At 47.3% G+C, this 19601-nt stretch overlaps 3 protein-coding genes across 6 annotated transcripts; all 3 read right to left on the bottom strand.

Annotated features, from left to right (window-relative positions):
• Nucleotides 1-309: 309 nt before the first annotated feature.
• Nucleotides 310-1098, bottom strand: LOC123048992 (uncharacterized). Its single transcript, XM_044472004.1, has one exon. It carries the CDS (start codon nucleotides 1060-1062, stop codon nucleotides 436-438), a length of 627 nt encoding a protein of 208 aa, XP_044327939.1. The 5' UTR covers nucleotides 1063-1098; the 3' UTR covers nucleotides 310-435.
• Nucleotides 1099-1836: 738 nt separating this feature from the next.
• LOC123052026 (UDP-glycosyltransferase 85A2) lies at nucleotides 1837-11755 on the bottom strand. 2 transcript variants are annotated; one of them, XM_044475066.1, is made up of 2 exons: nucleotides 11127-11755; nucleotides 1837-2944 (listed from the first exon to the last, which is right to left on the bottom strand). In XM_044475066.1, the coding sequence occupies exons 1-2, from the start codon at nucleotides 11650-11652 to the stop codon at nucleotides 1992-1994; spliced, it is 1479 nt and encodes a 492-aa protein (XP_044331001.1). In that variant the 5' UTR covers nucleotides 11653-11755; the 3' UTR covers nucleotides 1837-1991. The 2 variants fall into 2 exon arrangements, with proteins under 2 accessions (XP_044331001.1, XP_044331000.1); XM_044475065.1 differs by lacking the exon at nucleotides 11127-11755 and adding an exon at nucleotides 8378-9306.
• Nucleotides 11756-13715: 1960 nt separating this feature from the next.
• LOC123048991 (uncharacterized) lies at nucleotides 13716-18665 on the bottom strand. Of its 3 annotated transcripts, none has more exons than XR_006423419.1 (7): nucleotides 18226-18665; nucleotides 17894-18089; nucleotides 17643-17760; nucleotides 16801-16941; nucleotides 15901-16006; nucleotides 15489-15610; nucleotides 13716-14447 (listed from the first exon to the last, which is right to left on the bottom strand). XR_006423419.1 is itself a non-coding variant. In XM_044472003.1 (3 exons), exons 1-3 carry the CDS (start codon nucleotides 18586-18588, stop codon nucleotides 17623-17625), a joined length of 612 nt encoding a protein of 203 aa, XP_044327938.1. In that variant the 5' UTR covers nucleotides 18589-18665; the 3' UTR covers nucleotides 17554-17622. The 3 variants fall into 3 exon arrangements, 1 of the variants encoding a protein (XP_044327938.1); XR_006423418.1 differs by having other exon boundaries at nucleotides 17894-18004; XM_044472003.1 differs by lacking the exons at nucleotides 13716-14447; nucleotides 15489-15610; nucleotides 15901-16006; nucleotides 16801-16941 and having other exon boundaries at nucleotides 17554-17760; nucleotides 17894-18004.
• Between the last annotated feature and the right edge of the window lie 936 nt (nucleotides 18666-19601).

Here is a 19601-nt window from a genome sequence, read left to right as displayed (position 1 = left end):
TAAATTTGTTTTGCAATAAAGTATGGATTTTTTTTCGTTCATGCTTAATTTGTATGTAAAGCTTGATATAACAAGGTTTTCCTAGCACTGCCGCCACCGCTTCACGGTGATGGCCTGCTGAATGTTGCAGGTATGTCCTCCATCCCTCCGGTTGGTTCTTCACCCCCATATTTTAAGTGTAGTTTTTTGTTGTAGAAACTTGTGAAATTTCTTATAACTTGATCAGGAATTTGGGAACGGGCATCTCTAGCTTGCTTACGCAATGTAAAAACTTGTGATTGTGGACTATATGCGTGTGCATTGTAGATGTTCGATAAATTGCGTGAAACAAATACTATACATTATGGGGTATTACGTCATTTCCCTGAAGGTATCTTGAAGAAAATATGATAGGGATAAACTTCTGGAATTTTAGGATTACTCCCGAACACCGAACTACTCGCCCGCGTCATCTGCGATGCCGCACGCAGCCACTCCGTACACATCGTCGCTCCCGCCGGCGCTCCACTCGCACCCACAAGTCTCCCGCTGCGAGTCCACGTTCCGGCGGACGGGCGCAGTCGTCTCCAACACGCGCACGCTCATCCTCACCGACATCACCGGCGCGGGATCGTTCCGGGCTGCCCCGCCTTTGCTCCGGCCGGACACGGCAAGCGCGACTCGCCGCTCCACCGCCGGGACACCGACGTCCCTCCATGCAACCTCGGCGCGGCCAAGCAGCTCCGACGACCCGGCGCGCCCCATGATCTTCTTCTGCCTCCTCCGCACCTCGAACACCACGCTCCTCGTGTCCGCGAGCTCCCGCACGCACGCCGGCGAGCCGTCGCACGCCAGCGACGCCACGTCGCGCCACGAGACCACGTCGGTCGATGTGGATCGGTCGCCGGCGCGGCGCTCGGCCTCGGCGCTTTGGCTGTCGATCTGGATCGTCCTGCCGCCGCCCGCGGGGACGTGGCACCGGAGGAAGAGCGCACCGGTGCAGCCGAGTCCCGTGACCTCGACGGAGCTGATCTCGCACTGGAGATGGCAAACGACGCCACCGACACCCCAGCTGCTTTCCATGGTAGTTGCACTCACACTTACTAGTACATGGTAGGAGGACACTAATTTGGGTGCATGCATATATATACACGCATGCGGGTAACTTTAACGAGTGCACGCATGATCCATCCGTAGCCGGCTAGCTAATGGAATGCGTGTGTGTAAATGGTGTTTGGTGCAGTAAACTTTAGCTCTTGGAAACAGCAGGGGCCAGATGGCCTTGCATATGCTTCTTGGTCGCTCGGCCCAACTTGGCCTATCAGCTGACCAAAGGTGAACGTCAACACTGAAGCTTGAAAATGGGAGCATGCATGATCTTCGAAAAGTTTTCCACCATCGTCTTGAGGTGCAGTGTGACTCAAGATGGATAGTGAATGATTGGTTTTAGATAAGTTTTGGTTGAGGGGGAATGTATCAGACTTCAAACTTCAGCTGCACTTCCATATTGAACCAGGTCAACAGAGAAATGGACCTCACAAGGCGAAAGTCTCTTTCTACACGCGAGCTCAAATGAGCTCGGGATGAACAGTATCTCGAAACACATTCTCAAAATGTTCAAAAAAATCTGAATTTTTTTTATCGGTTGACAAATGTTCTAAGAGTTTGCAAAATTTCATCACAAAATCACATTTGTGGAAGTCATGAAAAAAAAAAATCAGTGCTCCAAAATACTTTTGAAAGTAGCATTCTCAGAGTATTGATTTTATTTGCCACGACTTCCACAAACGTGATTTCATGAAACTTTGCAAGCTCGTCCTAAAATAGACTAACATCGAAGAACCTGAACCAACTTTCTATGCCGAACAAAACTTATATATTGCCCCAAGTTCAATGTGAATCCAAAAGTTTATTTGCAGTTTACAAGACAAGTTGAAACAATATCTTCACATAAACCATTCACCAAAGGTCAAATCGAAGCAAGAACACACCAGATGCATGACATGAGTCCTCTAGCCCTTGACGTGCGCAATTTCGTCGACGAACCTTTCAAGGTCCCGTTGCGAGGACCCACCCGCCGCGACCGCCCTCACGGCCTTCTCCTTCCACTCCGCTGCCTTCCTCCTCATTGCCACCGCCTTATCCCCATCGCCCATTAGCTCCCTCACGGCAGCCTCAACCTTTCCCCGCCCGGCCTCGCGCGGCATCTGGACGCCCACACCCCACTCCTCGCACGCGTACCGGCAGTTGGTCACCTGCTCTGAGAAGAAGGGCCAACACAACATCGGCACGCCAGCGCACAGGCTCTCCAACGTCGAGTTCCAACCGCAGTGGCTCAGGAAACCCCCGGTCGCGCGGTGGCCCAGCACCGCCTCCTGGTCGCACCACCCCACCATCAGCCCTCGTCCCGCGACCTCCTCCGCGAACCCATCCGGCACCGGCACCTTGCCATCATCATCGCCGCCGTCGCGCACCATGTCGGGCCGGACAACCCACAGGAACGGGCTGCCGGCGTCGGCCAGCCCCCGAGCGAACTCCACCATCTGGTCCCTCGTCATGACCGTGATGCTCCCGAAGTTGACGTACATCACGGAGCCGTCCGCCGCCTGCGCGTCTAGCCACGCGATGCACCGGCCGTCCTCCTTCCACAAGCTCGAGGTGAGGAAGGGGAGGTACGATGGCGGCGAGACCTCTGGGCCGAGGGGCCCGACGACGAAGGTGTTGGGCAGGCGCTCGCGGATGGCGTCCAGCGCGGCGCGCTCGAGGTCGTCGTAGGTGTTGAGGAGGATACCGTCAGCGGCGGGGGCGTCGAGCTCGCATTGCTTGATGTTGATGGTCAGCATCACATCGTCAGCGTCAGTGGTGCGGATGAACGTCGGGAAGTCACGTAGGCGGAGGTTACTGATCATGCCAGTGATCCAGTCCACGGGGGTGTCCAGGTACCCATTGGTGAAGCAGCTCTCATCTGTGCGAATGTATGTTAATTAGAAGAAAGTTCCAATGTATATCCCCTGAAATCAATATTCCAGTGTACATAATTCTTTTTCAGTTTAAGATGGATGACACTATTGCCTTAACTTCGGCGACATTTTGAACGAAATTATGAATATAATTCCTTTTTTCTGTTACAAAATACCCCGTTGGGGATGAAAATATAATTTTGCAGTCCAAACTCACAATATTTCACTCACTTAAGTAAGCTAATCCCTAGATTGTGTGTGTGTGTGTGTGTGTGTGTGTGCGCGCGCGCGCGTGTGCGTGTGCGTGTGCGTGTGCGTGTGTGGAATATCCTCTTTAGAAATGACATAACAAATTTATGTGCAAGTAAACTTCTAGAACAATATATGTGTAATTAGGTTCAAACCCTAAAGGATGGTACTCTCGAGCGGGTCACTTTGCAATTCATAAATCAACCCACCCATGGTTCAATAAGCGATCAAAATGTCAACAAGAGTGAATTGCTCCTCACATGATCACACCTCTCTAAGCGAGACATCCCCCAATATTGCACGTATGCACTATACTCCATAAACTAGAACCACGGTTTGATATTTACCCCACATGCACCATTATTGTCGCCAAAATTTTGCCGTTTCTATTTGCACTGTCGGGCTCTTTGTGATGAGATCTTTGTATGTTTGAAGACATTTTGGTTTCCAGTTCTGATAGTTACCAGATCTTACCATGTCGGTTCCATTATTATAGATGTATAGCTGAAGTTCTATCCGATACAATAAAAGGACAAATACTAATCATCTTTCAATTTTCTCTTGATGTTTCTAATGGCTGACCATCTACCACTTATTTGCTAAATTATCTAGTTGCCTAACTTTATTTTCATTACGTTCGTGTCTACTTATCAATATCCTAGCTCAATGCAAGGATCAATAGATAGTTTGAATATCTTTACTAATAAAGGGGATGATAATAATGGTGTTATGTTGAGTCACTCAACGACTATAGAATATTCCATCACGACCGGAGCAACAAAGGGAGTAAATGAAATCCGACTGTGTAAGCTCTAATAGTAGCTCGTTCTTTGTAAAAGCAAGTGGGTTGCAGGGAAGAGACAGCAACGAAATTGTTTGAAATTTTATTCTCTACCACTTGGCAGTCAAGTATGAATATTGACCATCTCTATCCCTAACTATTTTATATCGGTATTAAGATTTATCGGGTTATCAATTTGAAATTTTGGAACTTTTGGCGGCGCAAGGTGAAAGTGCATCTAGTGCCACTAGTGTACACATGACAAATGATAAAGGGACTAATGGCTTACTAAGTGTACACATGTTCATACTACAAAAGTTTATTGGTTTAACCAATGATTGTGGGCCCTTAAAAATTTAAGGATCGAAAAAAGCTTAGAGCTAGAAGACTAGTGGTGTTTTCCTAGTAGTTATAGTGGTATATAGAAGCACACCGAATATAGGACAAACCACATTATGGAGAGGGATAAGATACTTTCGATGGTGGACGAATCTTGTAGTTGTTCTATTAAAGAACTAAGAAATTAGTGATCATTGGTGATATACATCTTTCAAGCAAGTGGTATCGGGAATAGACTATGCGTCAAAGTATAACGGAACCGTATTTGTATTCGTGCTCCAGCCAGTTCATCCAAAAGTACGATTTGATGTGAGATGCGGTCAACATATTTCAACATTCCCGCTCACGTCTAGCCTTTTTTAGACCTTAGACATGGGATCAATGTAGTGGTATGGTCTTGAACGCGAGACCTCTTGGCTTTGTACAATACCGAATTCATGGGTCTACGAGCTCTTCCAAAAGTCTGAATTGATGGAGAGAGGTGTGAAACATATATCAGCAAACTGTGTCATTGAGGGCATGCCCTAGGGTGTCACACCTCTGAAGCCGGTGCTTCTAGGATCCTCTATTGTTGTTGGCCAAGTCATGTGTCTTTGTTCTCGATCCTACTGTCTTTTTTGTGGTCATCGGTATTTTATTCTGGACTTGTGCACTCTTTGAGTGTGCGAGTTGCAGGTTTGATTCTGATGTGTCTAGTTTGAGACTCTATTAGACTGGGTGAATTATACTTTGAATTCTTTGTTGTGTCGAGTCTTAGGTTAACATTACTAGGATATGGTTTTGTAAATGGTTGTGTTCTTTTTCGGTAAAAAAATGGCTTGTGATGTGTGCATATAAGAGCCTCAGATGTCATTACTAAGATTTGAATCTCAGTTATTCTAGTTTTAATCACGCTGTTTCAGTAATCTTGAAGCATAACGATTCATTTTTTGTTGTGTGGTAGCTATAAATAGGACCCAACCACTTTGGTCTTTGGGGCGTGTTAATAAAACTCCCACTGTTTTATTAACTCTGCATATTAGCTTTGTTTTTGGTCAACCTGAATAAAGTTTGAGCAAGTTTATAATAAAACAATATAAACATCTAGTCATTTACAATAACAAATATATGTGAATATTTTCAATTATGAATCTAATGGTATTAATATGATTTTTAGAAATATAACTTGATCAAAGTTTTGACTCAATATGTGAACTGAATAAAAATGGAGGGATTGTTGGTCTCGTCGAGTAACCAATCAGCTACCTAGGACGTTCAAACGAGTTACCTTTCGGCCCACTTAAGGTTATTTTACACATGAGTACATGACTAGATTCGGTGCGAAATATAAAAAGCTATAGCCTTATATTTATACATTATCTTTTTGAAGTAGCTGACCACAGAGTTTGATTCTCCTGTTGTTGTCACTATCGTATAGGTGACTGAAACGTCGGAAGTCTGTGACGAAATACATTAATTAGCTAGGTACCAATGAAAGCCGAGTAAAATGGTTCGTCTTTGAAACATGACCTTTCCTTTGTCTTTTTGCTCGATGACCACCGGCGAAGATTGAACTGAGCACGGATGAAAAACCATATCTGATCTAGGAGTAGCCAGTAGGCTTTTCAGTTTCTTATATGTCCTTTAATTTCTTATGTCCTTTGTAATTAAGTACTCCTTCCGTCTCATAATATAAGAGTATTTTTAATACTAATAGATGTGATAGCTAGGCTTAGAACAGGTGATTTACTATAGGGCAACGATCTGCGCCGGTGCGCCGGCCCAACTGCTGCCGATCGCACCGCAACCATTGGATCCGCGCGCGTGGGCCGTTAGATCCTGCCGAAGAAAATGGTTCCCCCTTACCTTCTTCTTCCCCGCGTCGCGCCGCGCCTCCTGCCGCGCCCACCGCTCCAAGCGTTGCGCCGCCCCCCCCCCCCCCTCCTCCCCTCCCCCTCCCCGTCGTGCTTGTCAACGCCCTCCGCGCAAGTCGCTGCCGTCGTGGATCGAGCCCCACCACGCCGCCTCCGCCTCCGCACCCAATTGAAGCTTTTTCATGGCTGGTCGAAGCAAAACGGAGACATGCTTGTAGCAAAAAACATTGTGGCCGATAGCTGCCGGTTGTAGCTCACCGTGCAGGTCCCAAAAACACGGCTACCGTCATGGGAACAATTTTCAATTTTGGTCGTAGCAAAACGTGGTCACGATTGTAGCAAAAAACTTCATGGCCGCTGCTATGCTCGCATCCAGTTGAAGCTTTTTTCCATGCTGATTGAAGCTTTTATTCACGCCGACTGAAGCTTTTTTCCACCCGTGGGCGCTCGTGCACGGGTTGTACGAACGACGACGACTGCCAATGAACGCCATCTAAACGGATGTAGCAAAAATTCTCGCAGGTTGTAGCAAAAAACAGGTACGGTTGGAGCAAAAACGTCGCTCGCACAACGACCACCGGCGTAGCATGCAGCACGCGACGAAGCCGGTTGTAGCTGAGCGGTGTGCCGGTGGTAGCAAAATGTGACACCGGTTGTAGCATGCAACAAAAAACACGACATTTACAATGTTCTTTCAGGACAGCGCCGCCATCCTCGCAGCTCGCGGTCACCTTGCTCACCGTCCGTGGATGACAAATGAAAAGCTGCAACCGGTGGTTACGAAAGCTACAACCGGCATTGAAAAAAGCTTCGAACTTCTTGTCTAGTTGCGACCTCCGCGCCGATGATGATGCAGTTTTGCTGCAACCATAGTCGATGTTTGCTACAACCGGTGATGGAATTTTCTACATCCATTTCATAGCTGGTGCTACTGCTCCGCTGAGCTCCGACGCCCGCCCATGGCCATCACCGTTGTGGCGCCGTTCCGAGAGGTGCCTGACGACGCAGTGGCCGAGATACCTGCGCAATGCCCATCCTCGCTCGTGCGCGCCGCCATGGCCTGCGCCTCCTCGTATCCTCCCCGCGATTCCTCCGCGGCCATCAGTCGACGGCGCGGCCATGGCGATGAGCGCAGCCATGGAAACGGCACAGCAGCGTTGTCCCCGGAGGGGCGCACGAACAACACAGGAGGCAGGAGCTGATGGCCGGCCTGGATCCATGGAGTTTCCTGCCTAGGCGATTGCGAGGAAGAAGGGAGAGCGGTTTTTCCTAGCTGGGGCTACACGGTACCCATTATCACAGCCATCCACTGGTACCCATGTTTCAAGTGGATGTGTGCACACTGCTGTTGGCGCTAGCCGCTTAAGCTTAATTATCTGTCGCGAAGCCTACCAAATTCGGCTACTGTGGGTGACATGATGTGACATGCATGTGTCCTGACTTCTTAGACCAGACATGGTGGAGGATTTTGTCCACAAACTCTCTCACATGTTCTCTCTTTGACAAAACACGTTATTTTCTCTCTCTCATTCTCCTCTCTCAGTCTCTCTCCTACTAAGATTTTCCCCGTTCGTTATCTCTCATGATACACCGTAGCTGGTTTTTCTCCAATGGAAGACAGTAGTTCTTTTCTCTCTTTTATCTCCCAACCTCTTTCACAAATGAGAATAATCTTCTCTCTCGTCCTCAAATTTCTTTTCTTCTCTCTGTGCCTTTTCTCTTCTCTCTTCTTACACATGCTCACAAAAAGAAATACTCTATCTCTCTCCTCACCTTTCCCCTCTCTCACCCACGTGCGTGAAGAAACAAGAGAGGAGACAGCATGCGGTCCATGTCACATGGCTACAGTGACAGAACCAGCAAACAATGACAGGATCGACAGGTGCAGGACCTACAAGGGAATCTTGTTACTGTTCATGTAGCTATGCCTTTTCAGCCAAATCACTGTGGCTACAGGGAATACTGCTGCTGATAGTAGTTGTAGCATAGATCTCCACGGCGTGCCCAACGTTACGGATAATGGGTACCGTGTAGGCTGAGCTAGGAAAGAACTTTGCGGGAATGAGTGGACGGGGCGTTGGGGAGAGAATAAGGTACACGTGTTGCCTTCTTGGTGGCTAGCGCCAGTGAGGCGAAAGTGACCGGCCCGAGCGTTCCGCCGGCGCACCGCGCGTAAACACTTCCCTTTACTATATGATTTTAACACAGTTTATTACCTTTGAATGGCACGTATCCCCGCTTGACAAGCTGATCGAAGTTGAGGTAGCACAAGAAGCCGCAGGCGCTGGGGGTGAAGAAGAGGTATGCCGGCAGCCCCATCTCCTTGGCCGCGTGCACCGCGAATCCCATGGCGCCGTCGGTGACGACGCAGGTGACCGGCGGGACTCCCTCCGTCCTCCCGAGCCTCTCAACGAGCTCCCTGAGGTGGCCAGGACACGCCCGGCGCGTGGCCTCACAGAGCGCCCAGATGTCCTGCGTGGCGTCGTGGTCGGAGCGGGGGAGCCCGTCGGGGATCGTCTCAAACCGGAAGCCGTCGGCGGCGCCCGTGACGGCGCCGAGACCGCGAGAGCGGAGGAGGCGGCCGTGGTTGTGCTCCGTGTGGACGAAGGTGACGTGGAGCCCCCGCGCGTGCAGGGCCTTGGCCAGACGAAGAAACGGGTTGACGTGGCCCTGCGCCGGGTAGGGGAGCAGCAGGATGTGCGGCGTCGTCTTGGCCGGCTTCGAGGACGGCGCCATCGCCATGCTCAGCTGGCTCTTGTATGTTTGAGTACGTTGGAAACATACAGTATGAGAAGGAGAATAGATCCGATTGCTTCGGTCAGGTGTACTATAGTGTATGTGTGGGTCGATGGCGTTGCTACCCTGCCGATAAGACTGGCTATGAGCTTCTGAATGGTGAGTTGCGACTTATTTTTTTAGGGCGTGGCGAGATCTCACTCGACTGAGATTTAATCAAGTCTCAGTCAAACGATAGACATAGAAAAGAAAGAAGAAAATATCCAAATTTGTTTCTTGCACGAATCTTCATGTAGCATCAACCGAGTCTTCACTAAGTCGTCTTAGACTTAACCAAGTCTCAGTCGATGCTACATTCGTGAGATCTTACATGAAGATTTGAAATTCTTTTTAATCTTCTTTTTTATATGTTGTGCCACTTAATTGAGACTTGTTTAAGTCTCAATCGACTGAGATATGATCACACCCTTTAACTTTTAGTCCAAACTAGCAAAGTGGTCCAGGCTTCATCTTAGTAGCGGGCGGCCGTGGGGCGGGGCGCGCGGCTCCTCTGGCTACTGCGCGGGGCGGGAGGCGGCGGGGAACGGCGGATCCGGCGGCGAGGACTGCGGCGCAGCTACAGCGGCCTCGCGCGTTGAGGGGAGGCGGGGGGCGGCCGGCGGCTCGGGTGGGCGCGGGCGGGAGGTTGGGGACGGGGAAAACTCCCTCCCGCGCTCAGCCGGAACACGGGTGCGGGTTGGGGTAGTTTTCGCTCCCCAACCCTCACTTCTACAGGTTAGGAGGGGGTTGAGGGTTGGACCCTTAATTTTTTTTAGGGTTTGAGGGTTTGAGGGTTAAGGGATTCTAGTCTACGCGTTTTTTCGCTCGCAAACTGTAAAAAAGCAGTTATTTATAAGGGTTTGAGGGTACTACTAGTGATGCTCTAATAGTAGCCCGTTCTTTGTAAAAGCAAGTGGGTTCCACGGAAGAGACAACAACGGAATTGTATGAAATTTTATTCTCTACCACTTGGCATTCAAGTATGAATATTGGCCATCTCTACCGCTAACTATTTTTTATATATGTATTAAGATTTATTGTGTTATCAATTTGAAATATTGGAACTTTTGGTGGCGCAAGGTGAAAGTGCATGTACTGCCACCAGTGTACACATGACAAATGATAAAGGGACTAATGGCTTGCTAAGTGTACATTTTTCATACTACAAAAGTTTATTGATTTAACCAGTGATTGTGGACCCTTAAAATTTAAGGATAAAAAAAAGCTTAGAGCTAGAAGACTAGTGGTGTTTTCCTAGTAGTTATAGTGGCGATAATTCAACCCAGAGCCCGGGTTCAGATGAGCCCGGTGAACAGTATCTCAATTTGAAATTAAAAAAAAAGTTCAAAAAAAATCTTTTTTTTGGTGGTGCAAGATGCTCCTGTGCGTGAACTCTGTGCAAATTTTGTGAAGTTTAGACATTCAAGGAGCTCGTGGAAAAAATGACAAAATCAGGCGTAAATAGTGCAATTTTTAAAAGTTTCTCAGACATCCGAAGTTTTAGATATAAATAAAAAATAGCATATAACTTGATCGAAGTTTTGACTCATATGTGAACTGAATAGAAATGGAGGGATTGTTGGTCTCCTCGAGTAACCAATCAGCTATAGCGTTACCTTTCGGCCCACTTAAGGTTATTTTACACATAACTTGATTCGGTGTGAAATATAAAAGGCTATAGCGTTATATTTATACATTATCTTTCTGAAGTAGCTGACCAAAGAGTTTCATTCTCCTGTTGTTGTCACTATCGTATACTAGGTGACTGAAACGTCGGAAGTCTATGACAAAATACATTAATTAGCTACTAGGTACCAATATCCAATGAAAGCCGAGTTAAATGGTTCATCTTTGAAACATGACCTTTTCTTTGTCTTTTTGCTCGATGACCAACAGCGAAGATTGAAGTGGGCACGGGTGAAAAACCATCTCTGATCTAGAGTAGCTAGTAGGCTTTTCAATTAAGATGGCTGCATGCATTATTATGATGCAGAAGTCGGGGATACGCCTCCATTAAAAAAAAAAGAGTAGGCTTTCTCAATTTCTTATGTTGTACTCCCTCTATAAACCATCTCTGATCTAGCTAGTAGGCTTTTCAATTTCAGAGAGAGTACTACTAAGTAGACGTGATACTATGCTCCATGATGATGGCTACAGATTAGAACAGGTGATATGATTAATAGAGTTTACCTTTGAATGGCACGTATCCTCGCTTGACAAGCTGATCGAAGTTGAGGTAGCACAAGAAGCCGCAGGCGCTGGGGGTGAAGAAGAGGTAGGCCGGCAGCCCCATGTCCTTGGCCGCGTGCACCGCGAACCCCATGGCGCCGTCGGCGATGACGCAGGTGACCGGCGGGACCCCCTCCGTCCTCCCGAGCCGCTCGACGAGCTCCCTGAGGTGGGCAGGACACGCCCGGCGCGTGGCCTCGCAGAGCGCCCAGATGTCCTGCGTAGCGTCGTGCTCGGAACGGGGGAGCCCGTCGGGGATCGTCTCGAACCGGAAGCCGTCGGCGGCGCCCGTGACGGCGCCGAGGCCGCGGGAGCGGAGGAGGCGGCCTTGGTTGTGCTCCGTGTGGACGAAGGTGACGTGGAATCCCCGCGCGTGCTGGGCCTTGGCCAGACGAAGGAACGGGTTCACGTGGCCCTGCGCCGGGTAGGGGAGCAGCAGGATGTGCGGCGTCGTCTTGGCCGGCTTCGAGGACGGCGCCATGGCCATGCTCTTGCTAGCTCTTGTATGTCTCGGCAGGTAGGAAACAGACGGTATGAGAAGGAGAATAGATCCGATTGCTTTTGGTTGGATTGGTGCATGTTGCTTCGGTCAGGTTTATTATAGGCTTTGTGTGTATGTGTGGGTCGAGGGCGTTGCTGCCCTGCCGATAAGACTGGCTATGAGCCCGTGAACGGTGAGTTGCGACTTATTTGTGTTTTTTGACCGCAAATAGATTTTATTTCCCAAATAATAGACATGTCATTTACAAGCAGCTGAAAAATAAAATCAGGAATCTCATCATCCCAAGAACTAGAGGATCTAGTAGTAAAAGAGTTTTTTGCTAATTCATCTGCCACCTGATTGGCCTCTCTATAGCAATGTTTGAAGGATATGGAAGCAAAGTCCATCATAAGCTGTTTACACTCTATGATGATAGCTACCTCCGGGCCTAAATAATCATCAACTTGTATGAGCTCTGAACGATGCGTAGCGACTTAGAGGGTGTTTGTTTCCAGGGACTTATTGGTTTAGGGACTTAAAAAAGTCCCTATAAGTCCCATCTAAACCAAACAGGAGGGACTTATAGGGACTTAAAGTGGGCATTTGGGAAATAAGACTCTCAAGGAGAGTCTTATAGGGACTTGTAGTTGTAATATGGTCTTATGAAGGCTTATAAGTCCCAGGAACCAAACAGGTAGAGACTTGGGACTTATAAGTTGGGACTAAAAAAAGTCCTAGGAAGTATGAACCAAACAGGGCCTTATTTTCTTTTAGGGAAACGCTTCTACCCGGCGCACCGGCCGAAACTTTGGCCGGTCGCGCGGGACGCGTTGGATCGGGCAGGATCTTATGGCTAGCAGCGCGCATGACCCCACCTTATCCTTCGCTATTTCTTCGCCCACTTTGTCTCTTTCCTTGTATTCCCTTCGGTGGCCGCCCAATCAACGAAACTTGTACGCCGTCCTTCTCCTCCTCTGGCGTCTCTAGCTTTTGCTCCCGCTGTTTTCTTCTTCTTGTTTTTTGCTGCAAGCGGGGCTGGGAGGACGAGTGGCGAGCCATTGCTGGGAGTTGGAGTAGCAGCCGACGATTCCCAGTTTGCTACAACCGTCCTCTTTTATTTTGCTAGAGCTAGCAACGGTAGATGCTGGAACCGTCAGGGAGAATTGCTACTAACACGGGGCGACAATGCAAACCGGCCATGGAGTTTTGTTGGAACCGGCTGCTTGGCATGCTGGAAACGACTACGCGGCGAGCTGCAACCAGCAATCACAAAAACTACAAACGGTGATCGACTTTGCTACAAGTGAAGAGGTGACGGCACCGACGAGCTATTTTTGCTGGAACCGGCAGTCTTGGAAGCTGGAACCGGCATTGAGAAAAGCTGCAAGGCCGTGCGACGGCTAGTGGTGGTGCTGCACATGGCCTTGCTACAACCGCTGCCCACGGCTGCTACCACGAGCGGTGGTGGTGATGCGCACTAGCCAAGGCATGACGAGTTTTGCTGGAACCGGCGTCCATGTGTGCTACAAACGGCCACGAAATTTGCTACGATCAGCCACGGCATCTTCCAGAGCTGCAACCGAGGGGCGGCGGACGGGCACCGGTGCGCCGAGCGTTGACAGCGAGGGGCAGCGAGGGCGGCGCAACCCGGTGCTGCAACCATGGGAGCCGCGAGCTGCACCCCTTTTGCCAGCCGGTGCTAGGAACGGCGCTGCCGGAGCAGCGAGGCGTCCACGACCAGGAGCTGCAAGGCGAAGTAGCCATGGTGAGTGATTTGAACGGCGACCAGAAGGCTGCAACCGCACCGTCATCAGCATAGGCGTGCGTGTGGCTGGGAGCAGGGTGGCCGGCGGCGCTCTCCGTCGCTCCAACAGCACTAGATCGGCAACGTGCCTTGGCGCGAGGGTGCCGGTCCCAACGATGTGCCCAAGCAAGTAATGGTAAAGTTAGTAGCAAGTTAGGCTTAGCGTACGTATTCAATTAGGATAACAAAATAAAAGAAAGAAGAAACATTCATATGTAATCGAAGCAAGACATCATCCATGGATACCAAAATATAGTACACCACATTTGAAGGATGTAATGTTCATATACAGGGTAAATTAAAGGATGCAATATTCATACACGTAAATATTGAGTGCAAAAGTATGAATAGACGTGCCGAAGGGGACGTGTTCACAAAAGGAGAGGGAGATCACACAGTAGTTTACACGGTACATCACAGGAGCTGGTGGCATCATATATCATCTCGTACTTGCGAGAGTTAGAATAGATGATTTGTGATGTCCATAGATGATCAACGCCATGGCCTTGGTGTGAAGAAATCAATTGGTGCAAACATCTCATGCTGTTGCGCCTAAAGACGGTCTTTTTATGGCATGCAGCCTCTTCTACAGACGATTGCTTCTGCTCTCAAGGTTATGTGCCACCACTTCAATATTCATAAGGGTCACGTTTGTCAATATATCCACGGCACGGGTAGGAGGAAAGCCATGTGCTATCACATTATGAAGCTGATCTGAGAAGGAGCTCATGTATCTCAGATCATACAAGTAACCTTTGACACTTGTTTATCATGTCAAATGCCTCATCGATCCTGAGTCTTAGATAAGCAAAAGTCTTTCTGCATTCTGCTCAGCCTGCCATAGTTTAGATCCTTCACTATAGTGTTTCTGGAGTTCTCCATGTACCTCATCGTGTTCTCATTGAGCCCGAGTCTCAGATGGCCTTGTGAAGCCCAAGATGCTTTAACAAGATATCAGTCATCATTCTAACTGGATCCTTACGATGCTTGTCTCGGCCTGTGTCATAGGAAATTTCAAAATAGTTATATGATTTTCCAGAGTACTAAAGTTGACAGCAGTTGGTTTTATACCACGAAAACAAAGGTCTGGGTAACTAAAGGATGGCAATCTTTGTTGTGCAAGAGTTTTATTAGACTCTTACTGTTCTGTTCTACAACTGAGACATGGTAATTGATAAAAAAAATCAAATGCTACAATGAATTATAAGATAAACCAGCAGAAAATTTAAAGCCTAACAATCAGACTAAGTCACACACATGAGCAGATCGCTTCATGTGTTGTACAAAGAACAATAGCCTAGGAAACCGTATCAACAATCAATCGAGTTTGCAAAGAAGAAAATCCCAAGGACAGCCTGTACACACTCATGCGCAAGCGTCAATTCTGGTGTTTCCAACTTTAATGATAGGCTAATCAGAACAAGAGGGCAAGCAGTCCTGGATAATCATAGTGAGAAGTCTAATTAAACAATGTTAAGTGCAAGAGAGGCAAGGTGACTAATTAAACAGTGCGCCAGGAACAGCCAGAAAAAGACGATTGCACCGATGTAGTTCCTGTAGTGCTTGTATTTTGCATCAAGCAGACCAACGTTACCAAGAACGACACTAAGCACAACCTTTGGCCTGACCATCTCGTCATTTAATGAGATGCCAAACTATTAATATAATATATTTGGAAACAGAATGTTCCAGGCCAGCCTCAAAATAAGAATGACACAATAATTAAAAATCAACGGTGGCACAAGTTAATCTATGAATAGGTGGCATTTAGATCGTTTAATAAATTCATTAGGTGAATATTCATACTAAATAAAAATTAATATCACAAGTAAATCATAGTCAATAGATCTGGAGTATTATCTCTGAGAAGGGTGTTATACTAGACCAGGAGACTCGCAACAATAGACCTGCAGCTACTACTGATAACCGAGCAGCATTTTTATACACGACCCGAAGAACAGTAAGATTCACTAAGATAAACCCTAGATTGATACTACAGAAGTACGGAATTTATAAGCGACCGACAGCTCGTGTGTACCTTGTTCATTGGTGGCACCGTGGACAGGCGTTTCCCTGTTCCTGTCGCCGACACGGTCGAGAAGAGTTCCCTCTGTGAACTGATTGATATTGAGTCACCAGTTGCTTTCAAATCACAAAGAACTACAGTAAACAAAAATGAATTTAGTTAAGGTTGCCTGTCCTGCATACAGTAAAATGCATTGCTGCAAAATAATGTCCTGAAAGCTTTAATTCATGCACAGGTAGCCAATTGATCTGTACGACATAGTAAGGAGTAAACACATAAACAGAGCAAGCATTTAAGCACACTTATTCACACCTTGCCTGATTCAGTGCTATACCAGTTCTCACGAAAGCAAATTCACCCTATACATTGCGTCTATCATTAAGTAGAGAAGAAGATCATAAAGAAACAAAATAAAGGCACGCACCTGCATCATATCCCGCCTTGTATTGATATATGAATATGAAAGCCTCCAATAATTAAAGAATACACATGCTTGCCCTATCCAACCTCGTGGTCCAGCGCTAAGGCCACTGCACAGCAAAGACAACAAGATATTGATTTGTATCACCTAAATAATAGTAGTAGAAAACATTACCTAAATACATATCCTTCTTATTATCAATCAAAAGTACTTGAAACTAAAATTACAGAAGAACATTTATCTCCTAAGAGTGTAACCTAACCACATGCTGAAGCAAACTGTCATAATTTTTGGAAGTTTCATCATTTTCCAAACTTATCATTTTCTCCTCTCATCTCGAAACTATCATAAATCCATATCTTCAGTCTAAAATGGTCAACTTTCTTCATAAAGCAATCAACCAAAACAAGTACTACCTTTGTAACTAAATACAATACGTTTTTGCTGTTCAAATTGAACTACAAAGACGTTTTATATTTGGTTACGGAGGGAGTATCTTTTAAGCATGAGTATAGATACGACATCAGAAGCTCTGTAACAGAACAAACATGGGAATGTTTCAAGAACTATCAAGACTAAACAGCAAACACGAGTTGTGTGCAGATTGTAGATCTTGTAAAGTATAACATCCAGATGAAAAATCAAAATTACTATGTGGTAAGTCATGAGTTGTTAAGAAAATAAAGATGTGGTCCAAAAATCCAGAAGATTTCTCTCTGAACCTACAAAACTCACTTTGTTGCAATTACAAACGTAAAGAATAATAAAGTATCTTAGAAGAAAAATACTAAACATGATCCAGACGATACAGAAGTAAATCATCCCACCCTAATTGCCAAAGCAAATGTCGATTTACTAACCACACGCTAAAGAACAAACATAAGCGTCTGTGAAACCGTTGACCTGAGCGGTGGTGCTTCCATGGGCCAGCCTAGTGAACAATCGACCGTGGAGGAGAAGCATATGATGTACCGTTGGGCAGTACAGAGACAACATGGGGAGGTCCAGGATGAAGGCGACGAACGCCGATGGTGTTGCTTTCACCTGGTGGAGGGAAGTAGAGGACATGAACAATGGTAAATATTTAGACTCAAAGCATGAAAAAAACATCACATGCTCCAGAAATGCATAGAAAATAATGTCTGAAGCCTTCACAAAACAACTTTTGTAAAATCATATGCATTGGCTTGATAAATCCAATATTGGATGCAGAATGTTAAACTCAATTTGATCATTAGTGTAATCAGACAGAATTGTATGGCATGCACTGCAGGCATCACATTAAGATCACTTAATAAATTTGTATCTGGAAGTAACTTAAAAGTCCAGCACAGTGCAGGCTTTTTTTGTACAAAATGATTATAGGTTGAGACTGAAAGATTTTATTTTTCTATAATACACACAAGCATGTATATAATTATAGAAGCGTCCGTCCACGTCATTACGATACAACAAGCGACGACAGTCCACCACTAAGTGCCGCTACGGTGGCTGCTCAGGCACACTCCACCTAAACAACCACCCAAAATGATCACTGAAATCCCAATTCAGCAGCCCAGCCAATGGCATGCTTTGGCTCAACTACTCAAAGGGTTCACCAGATTAGATATGTTTAATTCAATGTCGAAGTAGAATATCTTAGCTAAGCGACACAAAAAATTACATAACACGATATGTTTAGTTCTGCAAACTCAGTCCATCAACACATCACTGATAGCAGCAGTCCTAAAGGCAAGAACAAATACCAATGTTTTCAACTTGATGCTGCATACGGAAAATGGCTTGATTTGCTAGTGTTCGGACATCAATAACTCGATAGTCCAAGCGTGTGTCCTGACCAACATGGACAAGTGGCACTCCCTTCTGCAAAACAACAAGATACCATTAGCTGAACCCAGATATCATCATCGGAGATTGGAGCAACAATCTGTATCCTCCTCCTTTATGCATTCAAAGAGGAGGCAAGCAAATACGCAGATTGTGTGGACTGACATACTGATTCAGCTATTGCAAACTCCTCAGCACTCCGTCCGGCATCCTCCATGCTGATTGGTAGCTTCGGGTCAGCCCTGTTGTTGCAGTAGAGCTTCCTGACCTGAATATCCACCTGCCAGCCATCAAATGGAATTACAAATAACTACTGTGGTGTGTATGTCAGCCCACAATTCGAACAGTCAACAGACAGAGGGGACCTGCAACGAAACGAGATCTCAAATTATAAAAGACGGGTAAACAAACGGAACCATCTCCCTCTCTGCCTCCTCCTCATCTTCCTGGCACTCACAGGCTGCGACGTACAAGCAAGAGAACGCGAGGGAGTGGGCTCACCTCAGATCCTCTCATCCATCCCTGTAGCGGGCCTCGTCGGCGAGGACGGCTCGTCGAGGAACTCGGGCTCCTTGTCGCCGGTGGCCATGTTCCCGGCCTTCTTGGTCGGCTGCGCCATGCGCCTCTTGGTCGCCGCCGCCGCGTGCCCCTCCTCCTTCTGCTGCTCCATGGAGGCGGCCGTCTCCTCATCCTCCCCGAGCGCGAGCTCCTCCTCGGTGACGGGGACGGGGCAGGGAGGTGGTCTAGGGTTTGGAAGGAGAGAGAGAGGTGAGGCGGGAGGAAGAGGAGAGGGGCGGTGTGAGGTCGTGGCTGGGTGCCCGAGTGAGCGGCGGCGGCGGCCGGTGGCGGCCGGCGGGGGGGCATGGAGGCGGCGCGGGTTAGGGTTTCGAGGGAGAGAGGGAGGCAGCGTGGGAGGAAGAGAAGGAGCGGCACGAGTGAGAGAGGAGCGACAGCTAGGGCATCTCCACAGGAGCGGGCCACTTTTATACCGCAGGACGTGAAATGACAAAACTGCCCTTCGGGGGGCGTTGGAATTACCCGCGGTGGCACGATTGTTGTTGCACTATTCATTGTAGCAGTGTTCCGGTCGGATCCAACGGCCGAGGTGATCCGGTGGCAAGATCAGACGGCCCAAAACGCATCAAAAATCCGATACGACGACCGAGACTCGCTGAGCTCTGAGAACGCTCATGTTCTCCCAACTAACATAGTACGAAGATCCGACGGCCGAGACTCGCTGAGCTCTGAGAACGCCCATGTTCTCCCAACTAACATAGTACGAAGATAGGCGTGTATTTTGGGGAAGAAGACAACACGGGGATGAGAAAGAACAAAGGCTCAATCTGAACGGTCAAAAGAGAGTGGATCGGACACTCAGCGTACGACCGGCCCAAATTTGGGCCGGTGCACCGGCGCCTATTATCTCCCTTTTAGTCAAGTGATACAACATATACAAAGAAAAAAATCCAATTATTTTTGCGCAAATCTTCATGTAGTCTCGATTAAGTCTCAGTCGACTGGTAGCAATCCTATTTCTTTTAACGGGTTGCTAAAACTCAGTCGACTGAGACTTAACAAAGTCTTAGTTGATGCTATACCGTAGGATCTCACATGGAGAACCGTGCAATTTTTTTTAATCTTTTCTTTCTTCCTTTTTATGTGTTGTGTCATTTGACTAAGACTTGATTAAGTCTCAACATAGTCCCACCTTTCTTTTAATCCAAACTACCAAAGTGACCTTCACAAATGCGAGGCTTCATCTTGTTGCCTATAAAAATGTAAAGTTATTATTTTTATCTCATGCATGTCTATTTACCCCAACGCTAGGCGGTGCGCTTACACTTTTCCTCGGCAGGCACACGCACAAACAGGCCATC

Source organism: Triticum aestivum, chromosome 2D (assembly GCF_018294505.1).
Source record: "Triticum aestivum cultivar Chinese Spring chromosome 2D, IWGSC CS RefSeq v2.1, whole genome shotgun sequence".
In the NCBI taxonomy this organism is placed as follows: Eukaryota; Viridiplantae; Streptophyta; class Magnoliopsida; order Poales; family Poaceae; genus Triticum; species Triticum aestivum.
This window is presented reverse-complemented; position numbering and strand designations above follow the sequence as displayed.